The sequence below is a fragment of the Dermacentor andersoni genome, chromosome 3 (genome assembly GCF_023375885.2).
Source record: "Dermacentor andersoni chromosome 3, qqDerAnde1_hic_scaffold, whole genome shotgun sequence".
Classification (NCBI taxonomy): Eukaryota; Metazoa; Arthropoda; class Arachnida; order Ixodida; family Ixodidae; genus Dermacentor; species Dermacentor andersoni.
Genome location: NC_092816.1, coordinates 12,683,821 through 12,694,772, shown reverse-complemented (window position 1 = coordinate 12,694,772; position 10,952 = coordinate 12,683,821). Strand labels below are relative to the sequence as shown.

The following is a 10,952-nucleotide window of genomic DNA, read 5'->3' as shown; positions in this document are numbered from 1 at the left end:
ACATCTCGGAGTAAACGAGGCTATGAGAGAGACACTACGAGACTGTAGTAGATAATAATGACCACATAGGGTTCTTTAACGAGCACTCAAAGCTCGGTACATGAGCATTTTTACCTGCTGCCTCCATTGGAACATAGCCGCAACAAACTAGGAATTGAATGCACAACCTTATGGTCACCAGCAGAATGCCACACTGACCTATCACAGCATGTATGTGAATGGAGCTGTATGCACGCAAAGTAAAACAGAGGAGACACAGCTATAGTGTTGCTTTTTATTTTCCAGTTTATGGTCCAATTGTCCAGTAGTATGCATCTTTGACGTAGTGGGAAACAAGTGTCACACTAAATTAAACATCTTGGGAATAAAAAAATAATATGTGTATACCTGTGCTCTACATCTGAACACACAGGTACACAAGCTAATGAAACACAAGTAGAGGGCCTCACCTTTCCACTGCATGCACATACTGGTGCCAATATAAGGAAACAAACCTACAGTTATTGTTTTTAACATAAGGACACATGAAATGCAACAGCACAGCAGCATCTGCAATGAACAATAAATGTTGCTTTAGTCATACAAGGAAAAATAAACCGTCTGAAGCACTCGTTAAAAGCGGCAAAGAAAAATAGTCACTGGTAAGATATGTACTTCAAGTACAAATAGTGACATGCAAGATGGTTCAACAAATGTAGTTACGAGCACAGATGAGATTCTGCAATATTCAGAAAGCTCCGCTTTCTTTACGTGGTTTTATAGGAGATCACAGGTCAACAAAGGGGAAATTAAACAAAGATTTCCACCTCGAAATAGCATTCTGAGAGTTAAAGCTATACAGCTATTTTTCATTAAATGAAGCTGGCATAATTTCACAGGATCAGGCACTAGATTCCTCAATATAACATTGATGTTAGCATTAAATACAGATGAATAAAATATATTAACAGCATAGAAAGTAGCTGTATTACCCAACTTGTTCTACAGTTATACCTGTACAAAACCATAACAACCATTTGGAGAGACAAGGAGCTTGCCAAAAAAGCACATGTTTTATCATAAATTGGCTATCAAACAGTCATCAATGCCCTAAAATAAGTTCCAGTTCTATGGGTGAGAAAATGAACTAAAGTTAAAATACTCCTATATATTTCCTTCTAGCCAAGATCACACACTAGCTTGCAGGTAAACCACTACAGTAAAAGACAAGGCAAAAGAAGCATCAGTGGAAATATATTCTTTCACAGGTGTCATAACAAAGGTTGTTGGAATAAACAGTTGAGGCTTTTTTCTCCCAGTCATTAAGAATGTACACTAGTAAACTCTCAAAACCCCTTCAGCATTTTTTGTTCCATAGCTCAACATGCTCCTGCGCACTCGAGTGAATACATCCATGTAAAAATTGTACACACAGAACACAGGGCACCATCAGCATAGTCAATGCTGATGCCCTGCCACCAATCCTAAAAAACTTTGCAATATGTGCCGAGTGAAAAGTATGGCACAGAGATCTCAGTAATGCTGCCAACAGTCTTCAATAAGCACACAAGATTAGCCATTCTTTATAAGAGTGGAGGGGAGCTTAAATACTGTACAGGAAGGGAAGCTCCGTTCCTTATAACTGTAGGGCTTCAGCAGGGCGAGGAACAATGAACCAGAAAGTTTCCTGTCATTACAAAACACCACCAGTCCACCTTCAAGGCAGCACCACGCTTCGGATGCTGAACAAGACAGCATTTGTACTTTCTTCAACAAAGCCTTACAAAACAGCAAGTCACATACTTATCTCTGCAGCAGATAAGCAAAGTGAACATTTGGCCCAAAGTGTTAAAACACGCTTTCTTGACAGTGTAGCTGCAAAGAGGCAATGCACACACAAACATTAAAGATCATGCTGCATCACAATTCTGCACACCTTCAGTCATTTGGTAAAGCCAAGCGAAGTCTTGGATGTCTGACAATGATGCCAAGTCTAAGGAACAAGGAAGGGGAGCAAGAAACTAAACGTGGGACCAGAATGCACCAAGTCGTCAGGCAGCCTCGACACTGGGCTGTGAGAAGAGTGCATACTCTCGCCGCAGTTCCGACCAGAAGACGAGACTCAGCACAGTGTGGGGGCCAAGCCTGAGGAAGCTGGCTGTCACGCCCTTGTAGAAACCCAAAGGTCCTTCTGTCTTGAACACCTGCATCAATTTCAACAAGATGCCGTCAGGCATGTTAAGCAGAAAACGCCGTTTGCATGGCAGAGTTGGCAGCAGTTCTTAGGTAAAAGATTCATGCATGTCCAAGGACTTCCCGAGGTCCTGAAAAAGCACTTCAAAGGATTAAAGAAATATGTTCGAGGTGTTGAAAACAAAATGCATAACAGGCAAACTTTTCTTATTGTGCACAAACAAAAATGGTACACAAGAATGAGCTTATCGATCAAACCAGCTGCTCGACCACCACCAGCCAGCATAAATCTAAACCTGATTGGGTTCACTTAACTTGCAGATCGCACCAGCCTTGAATCCATATTTTTAAGGAATATCTGCTAAGCACAATGAAAAATAACATTTAAGATTTTCTAGCCCTTCATAAATCTCAAAGGTGCGCTAACACCCTTGATACCCGAGAAACATGCCAGAATGAATGCAATGCTGTTCTATAAATGCATTCTGAAAGAAGTTTCTTGAAAAGTAAATAATACAGTTGGAGAGATAAGGAGTTCTACATTTACCTTCCCCATTCTCCCTCGAATAATTGGTTCCTCTCTTATTGTGCAGCACAGAAACCAATGCCCTGCCTACATCTTTTTTCCTTATGTTGTGGTGCACTTATGGCAACAGGCTGCACACACAGGCTCCACACCGGAAGCACAAGTACTACAGTACTAGCACCACAGGGCAAGGCAAGAAAAATCTGCCCAAGTCTCTTTGGACACCACCTAGTGGTGAACATCAAAGTCTCCACTGCTGCTCGTTCACTTTCTCACACATGATTAGTCACACTTCTGCTGTGGCAGATGCCATGGCAACCTGCAACCCAGCTGGCAGTTGGAAACACCTCATTACCTAGCATGTCAGAGGATCCTTCTGGAATGTTGACTACAGCTAGCTGGCCTGCTCAAAGGGTCATATAGTAGCTCCAAACACAATAGATGCTTTCCAAATGTACATGTGGTTGTCACCCATTGCTGCTGCAAGTTTGAAGTGAACCGTCATTGTCAGGGAGGAACAGCAGCACAGTGTGCCAAGGCGTAGCACCATGGGCACCCCTGTATCATTACAACTGCCACTTCCCCATTTTCATTCACATGCTTACTATTTCGCCCTCGTATGCTCTCATTAGCCATGCAGGGTTTCTAGCAGTTTTTGAAACCCTTGAACACAAAAATGACATCCTAAAGGACTTCAAAACCCTTAAAGGAGCACTGAAAGATTTCTTTCACATCACTGACTTTGGTACTACTCTTCTGGCATATTTCGGTTACTTAAGCATTCCTTTCTGCTTCAGGAGCTCAGAACCAACATGTCATGAAATCCATAGGCATGCACAGGGATACCCAAAAGGGAGGGGGCCAAGCTATATTGCAGCCCCCGCCCAGGTTGCACCAAGTTGGCGTGCATTGAAAAACGAGACTCTGCAACAGTGACGAATGCAGAAAACATTTTAAGAAAAATTTAAAAAGAAAGAAGTCAAAAAGGTGCATTGCAGCTGATTGAAGCTACAAGCACTTGGCACTTCCTACCAGTCGCACCGCTTCAGTAGCGAAAAGGTATTCTGGGAGCTAATGTTTTGATAGGAGAAAAAAATTGCAGTGCAGCCTACTTTATGTATTTTGCCAGTGGTCCATTTGTGCTACCCTTTAGTGACGTGGGGGAGGTGGGGGGTGGGGAGCAAACGCTGCTGAAGGATTTGTGTGCCATAAATATAAGTAAAAGGGCAAGTTGCACGAAAGACTGCAATAATTGTAGCGTAAAAGATGAAACTACTGCTTGACTAGACTGCCAACAACACTGAATGACAGACTACATGCAAAAATCACAGGCTATCACGTTGGCTTCCTCGACGACACTAAGAAGGCTTGCATCATTTGTTTTGTTTATGCACTGCTTCAAAAACATTTCTCATATCACTTCTGATAATCTGCAATACAGTGGAACCCTGATTATACGATTTTCTCGGGATCGCGAAAAAGCGTTGTAAAATCCGAACATAAATTATGCCTATAAACATACTACTTATATTGCGCGACGGATTTACGAGAAACTTGAATGTAAACTACTAACATACTCTGCAGGGCTTGGAAACCCAAATTACCAAAAAAAGTAAATGCGATAAGAATTAATGCTGCAGTACAGGTACAAAACAAACCTTTACGGCACTCCACTGCCCACTGCCATGATTCCCGCCAGCCGGCGCGAACTTTAAAAAAAGTTGGTAAGTTTCTTTTGGACCTTGTCTCATCCGTGAACCAAGAGCTTTCGCTTGAGTTGGGCAACGTCCAAAAGGAGGTCCTCTGCGGCGTCGCAGGAAACAGATGAAGTTACGGATGCTGTCTATGTGCCGTTGCACCTCGGTGAACGTAGTAGGCACAGGCACGGCATCTGCGGTATCGTCGTTGTCCTCGTCCGATGTCGCAGCGGTGTCGACAAACTTTAGAACGAGCACGGGCAGCCTCTCGGAACCGTTCTCATTAGCACAGAATGGTGCTGTCACATGCTCTTTACTACGCTTGCCACCATGACAGCTGTCGCCCTTAAACGCAAGGGTTTGCTCGGGCTGCACACGGTAAACAATACCGCTCTCATCGGCGTTGAAAACGTCACAGGGCTTGTATGCAGCAATCATCTCCAGCAGAGACTCCATCCACTCGTTCACTGTCGAAACGTCCACGGAAGTGCTTTCTCCGCAGGAGCAGCTGTACACAATCCTGTTTCATTTTTTAAAGCACTCCAGCCACCCGTTCGATGCCTGAAAGCCATTGATGCCCAGACGCAATGCCACAAGGTCTGCTTTTTCCTTTAGAATGGCGCCGTCAACATTGATCGCAGAGCTCCGTGCTTGATGCAGCTGCTTGATGAGAACTTTTTCTAACTTCTCATGCTGTCCTTTTCTTGCCGCCGCTTTCCGCTTGAGCCCGAACTTGTTGGCATTCTGCAATAACACCGCCTTGTTTGCCAGGACGGTCAAAGTGAAGATTCGGGTATCTTAAGGTCCCGGGCAATGCTGGCTTTCGTGCCTCTATGCCGCTTTTCCACTTCCTCGATAATATTCAGCTTGTCGCCGAGCGACAGAACTGTCCACTTTAGGGACATTGTGCGTCGCGTTGCTCCATACAACTCAACACCTCCACTGAACGCTGGTCGCTAGGATTACGCCGAAGAACTCCTGTGATAAAACTAGGCCTCTCCGCGCTACCTTGTCGGCGATCTGCTGCAGGGAAACTGGAAGGAGAGAAATGCTTCCCCAACGTGACAAGAGGCAATGCCACCGAGAAGAGAGGGAGAAAGTGATTGTGGAGAAGAAAAGGCGCTATTTCAGCACAGCGGGCGTCGCGGGCGGCTGCTGGTGGGGGGGAGAGAAACGCATGCGGAGAGACGGAGCGAGGAAAGAGACCCGCGGTACTCTTCTTTCGTCCGCCGTTCTGTCCCACGGTTCGCGAGGGTCGTCGTATAACGCGGGTCAGGCGTAGAATTGCGTCGGATAACCGGGGTTTTTAATGCATTGCTTCTATGGGGACTTCGCCGGGAGTGCGCTAATCTGTCGTAAAACCAGGGTCGTCACAAAACCGGGGGACGCATAACCGGGGTTCCACTGTACGTTGTTTGGCAGATGGAGAACAGAAACCAGTCTTTTAACAGTTGGGATTTAATATTTGGTTTGTTTTTTCATTCAAAAATACTGAATAGCTCTTTCTTGAACATGAACACGAATAGCGAGTGTGCAACAATCAATTCGTATTCGCAACTTTGACTGTTTGCCCACCCCTAACCACAGTCAAATACCTTTCTTATAACGAAAGTGCTCAAGTGCTCCAAAATTCTTCGTTATACAGGTCACTTAGTTGTAAGGACACAGCACCATACCACAGTTAGACAAAAAACAACCTTATCTAACACGAATTCAATAGATACTTAGAGAAGTACGGTAGGTCACTAAACTGTCTGTGTGCACATCATCTGACAGAATGTACCGAGGTTCACAGGATGGTCCGAGGGGAAAGGCGGGAGCTACGCAAAGCAAAGCTGCACATCAAAACAAATTATGGGGTTTTACGTGCCAAAACCACTTTCTGATTATGAGGCATGCCATAGTAGAGGACTCCGGAAATTTCGACCACCTGGGGTTCTTTAACGTGCGCCTAAATCTAAGTACACGGGTGTTTTCGCATTTTGCCCCCATCGAAATGCGGCCGCCGTGGCCGGGATTCGATCCCGCGACCTCGTGCTCAGCAGCCCAACACCGTAGAAAAAAAGCTGCACATCATCGAATGCTGCTATTGCTCCCCTTATCATCAAAATTCTGGGTTCACTTAAAGGATCTTCATCACTGTTGCCTTCGTTGACATTCGCATCCTTTCTGCCCTAGAAGGCTTTAAATATGTCACCGGTCGTCAGTTACGATTAAAACATCATGTCGTCACCAACTACGGCGCATTCGTCAGTTGTCACAACCATTGATGCATTACAACAAGCAGCATACGAGTTCACTGATTCCTGGAGCACTGCAGCAGGGCTATTACTGATATAGGCATGCTCATCAAGTGCATCGCTAGCATTATACATAGCACAGAGCGCACCTTGGCGACATATGTGGAGGGCAGCAACGGTACCGCTACGTGAAGTTCGTTGTAAAGCAACAAAGAATCCATTGGAGACACCTACATTTCTTCATTGTAAAGACCAATTCGTTGTAGTGGTCTTTGTTGTAGAGGCATTAACAATAGTATGTATGAAAGATAGAAATTTAGCAGGGACATATTCAATCCTTCATTATACAGGCCATTTCACTGTAGAGACGTTCATTGAAGAGGTGTTCGACTGTACTAATCTTTGCACACGACAAAAATTCCTGAGCTACTACTAAGATCTGTTCATAAGGGTGCAATAATACTATATAACAGCACAATGCTAGTGACTGCAGCTGACTAGGTATGCTAGGGAAAAAGAAATTACCTTTGCAAAGCAGTCAAACACGTTTTTATACATGAGGCCTTTGCCAGTAGCATCTGTAGGCTGGTTGTACAGACGCGTGCAGCAGACGTCAAACGGAGTCATGGTGGCAACAACCACCAACCCACTTGCTGAACTGGCCACGAGTGCTTCAAGCCAGGACCGCTCTCGAAATATCTGCAAGCAGAAGGAACACTGCATAAAATGCACAAGTTTCTCAATGCTGCTCATGAAGAGCAGCCAAAAGAAACCAATGCACAGCAGCAATGGGCTTGAGCCAGGTGTTGTTTCAAGGTGCCTGAACGTGCCATGTGATCATGATTCATTATCACATGGTCATGGTCATTCATGATCATGAATCATGATCATGAGCTGCAACTGGCATCAAGCACAGAGGCAAAATGGTACAAAATGAGAGGTGACCAGATCAGCTGGGATGAGAAAAATGCTTATGAGGAACTACAGAAAGAAGGAGACCATGTGTTCTTAGTAACATTGAAGCACAAAAAAAAATAGGATGTCAGTATGGCTGCCGAGTTCAAATGAACAAAGCATGGCACCAAAAATAAACAAATAATGAGTGCACAATAGCTAATCAGGGCTTCTTTGCTGGAGCACATTTATCATGGAGTAAATATTGACCCGACCATTGCCAACAAGTGCACCCCACATGTTCCTGGGCTTCCCTAGGAATGTCACTAAAGCTTGTGATATCAAGAAGCATGAAGCAGTGGCTCTCAAACCTCAGTGCTGAAGAATTCTATCACAACTGCATAATTATGCGGGCCCCCTATTATGCAAGCAAATAAAATTGGGTACTTGCAATACGAGCAAAAATCGCAAGCCAAATGGTCCGTACCACAGCATGCTGATCAGTTTTGCGGCATACACAAGCATGTGGTAACTGGCACAAAATATCCCTTTCAAGAATGTCTAAAAAGTACGGCAAATACAATCGCACTGTTCTAGGCACTTTTCATAGTGGCAATATGGCTGCACAATTTTTCTTGCTAGCTAACAGGTAAACTGCATTAGCTACATTAAAGAGGCCCTGAAGCACTTTTCTAGCTAATCATAGTATGGCATCACTATTAAAGAATGTTATCGTACGAATTTCCTGCCACAAACATTTTTTGTATCCTTATAGTATAAGTAAAGTTAGATGTGGTTATTGCACCAATGAGTGGCTTTCTCTCTCCTTTTGTCCCCACTAGCCTGCCGAAGCTACACTGGGGACGTGGCAAGGGGGCAAAGGTCTGTACGAAAGTTGAGTGGCTCACTGGCGAGAGGGCTTGCCGCGGGACCCTGTGACGACAGCAGTATCTACGGCATGCAGCACGCAGCGGCTATCTCAGAGGCCACATAGTTACACACAATTGTCGTGTGTAGATCGACAATGCAAAGATGAAATGCTTTTTCCATCTTTTTGGGTTCTGAAGTATATATTTATTTACCTTAAAATGAGCAATAAAAGAATTATAGAGAATGTTCTCATGATTGCAAAATCAGCCAATCAGCCAAGTTGGTGGGCTTCGCTGCTCGCTATGAGAACATCGTGAAGGCATGAGAAAGCGATTTTTTACTGTTTCTGACATGAGATTGCAAATTCCCTGCTGCATGCAGTGCAATAACATTTGGCTCATACGTTCACGGGAGCCTCTTCCACAGATCAGCAGTATTTTTTTGCTATGTTCAAAAAGTGCTTTAGGGCCCCTTTAACTGCAACTAACAAAGTGGTGCTCCAATAAACACTGGACAATACCACAGGATTATGGCACAATGCCCCAGGCAACCCGAGAACCAGCAGAGTTGCATGCTTGTTGACATGGGTCCCTTTCTCATCATTCCAATTTAAATGTGTTCCTGCAAGTGAGCCTTGGCATTGCTTATATAAAACTGAGAGAAACATCAATTATGATAGTATGAATTTGCACATGACCTGTGGAGATTTGCAAGTTCTGCATAAGTCAAGGTGGGTCATAAAATTATTTTTTTACTTCATTATTTCCAATGCCGTTAAAAAATATTATGAGCACTATTGCAGCCTTCTCTTAAAGGCATCTCCATAATAGCTTCGAGTGACCAGCACAGTGGTTGAACAGGAGTGTTGCTGGAGTCAACATCCTTATAAGGGGAACTTCTATTCAGCAAGGCAAAGACAAGCCCCCTTTCGAAACATTAGCTTCCAGCGGTATTTCTTGTTCTACCACTGTTCATCACTTCAAGCCTTTGTCTTCCTGTAATCATATGCTTTGTTTGGATACGCAATGGCTTAATAAAAATAGAAGCACCACTATAGTTATGCTGCGATGGTTAGAATTCACAGTTGTAAAAGCCAGTAATTGGAATTTTTCTCCTTTTAATGTGCCATCACTTTTCAGTAGACTGCAACAGCTGCAATTTTCTCGCCATTATTTTGTGCCTGGATTTCGACCGATTTCTTATTTACGATATACAACTTTTGTTTGAACATTTCCCGTTTAATACACTTTGTATGTTTGTCTCATTATGCATTTGACATTGCATGTTGTCTAAGCAGATAGAATTTGTACAGCTCATCAACACTGCTATTGCCAGTACTTGTGCAAGCACACTGTAGAGTGCAAGCATTTGCATGTGCATGTGCATTTGCATGTGCAAGCCTGCTACATTTGAAAGGGACACTAGAGGCAAATATTAGGTCAGGCTAAAGTAAGAGATGAATACTAAGCAAATCCAAGATGTGAATATTACCAAAAACAGAGCTTTAGTATGTGACAGAATGAAGTAAGCATAGGACACGATTTGAGACTTGACAGGGATTTTCCACTACTAGACCAATCACATAACACTGTTTCACTATAATTGTGTCACTAGTGGTCAAACACTAATAAAAAAGATTATTGCACCACATTTCAATATCGAAGATAATGCTGCTTGTCAACTTCAATTCTCAGAAAGAGCTAATTCACGCTACCCTTGACGATGCTGTGCCTGGTTGAAGAGCTTCTGTTTTCGCTCATGCTCTCCCGTTTTGGTAGTTTCAACACTATGCAAGGCTGCGCTGGTTCTGCTGACTCGCAAAGCTCATGCTGACTGCATGAAGCAGAAAATGACCCACTCATGTCATGTTGTGAGCACAAATCAATGGAATGCAGGACAGCACCACAAGTCAACATATTGTTATCGGGAGCGTCAACAAGTTCCACAAGTGACAAGCCTTTAAAGATGATTGGCAGGTTGTGCTCATGATAGGCTCACGTTTTGGCCTTGTCAACACAATTTGGCTCTGTTTCCAACCACCCTGTCAGGTTTCATGCAAAAAAAAAAAAACATAGCACCACTCACCGGTTACTCACTGCCGGTGGCAAACAGTGGTGATGACGTATGTTTTGTCCCACTCCCTTGCTTAGCAGGGGTAATTAGAAATGCATTAAAGGGATGCGGTACCTTCAGTTGCAATTTTCTCTGCAACGAAGTCGTTTCTCTGTACAAAATAAATGCTGCAAGGTTTCTGGTATGGTATTTTAACAGTCTGCACTGATATTTGCCTTTAGTGCCCAGTGAGCTCCAATATAACATTGCACACAGTAAACTACTAAGTAAGCTTAAGTGTCAGTCACAAACAAACCTTAAACTTTCTATAGCAAAGAATGATGCAGCAATCAACCAGGCCCAGCAAACCCGCTGTGCCAGCGGTGGTAGCTATGCTCCTGCTCGCCAGAAAACACAGCCTGTCAGAGTGACTGCAAGGTTTACATCCTAGCTCTTGCGTCAGCTACAAATGCAGCACAATGTGCGGTGCCATTTTAAAGA

The 10,952-nt window shown here is 43.8% G+C and overlaps 1 protein-coding gene across 4 annotated transcripts in view; it reads right to left on the bottom strand.

Annotated features, from left to right (window-relative positions):
- Nucleotides 1-260: 260 nt before the first annotated feature.
- The window catches only part of LOC126520936 (solute carrier family 25 member 35-like), a 31,469-nt gene continuing 20,777 nt past the window's right edge, over nt 261-10,952 (bottom strand). For 3 of the 4 annotated variants that reach the window (XM_072287066.1, XM_072287067.1, XM_072287068.1), the window contains exon 4: nt 7,167-7,334. In XM_072287066.1, the coding sequence (XP_072143167.1) occupies nt 7,259-7,334 (76 nt within the window). In that variant the 3' untranslated portion in view covers nt 7,167-7,258. Of the gene's footprint in view, nt 2,184-7,160; nt 7,335-10,952 lie in introns of those variants that run through there. The other variant, XM_050169768.3, reaches the window with a different exon arrangement.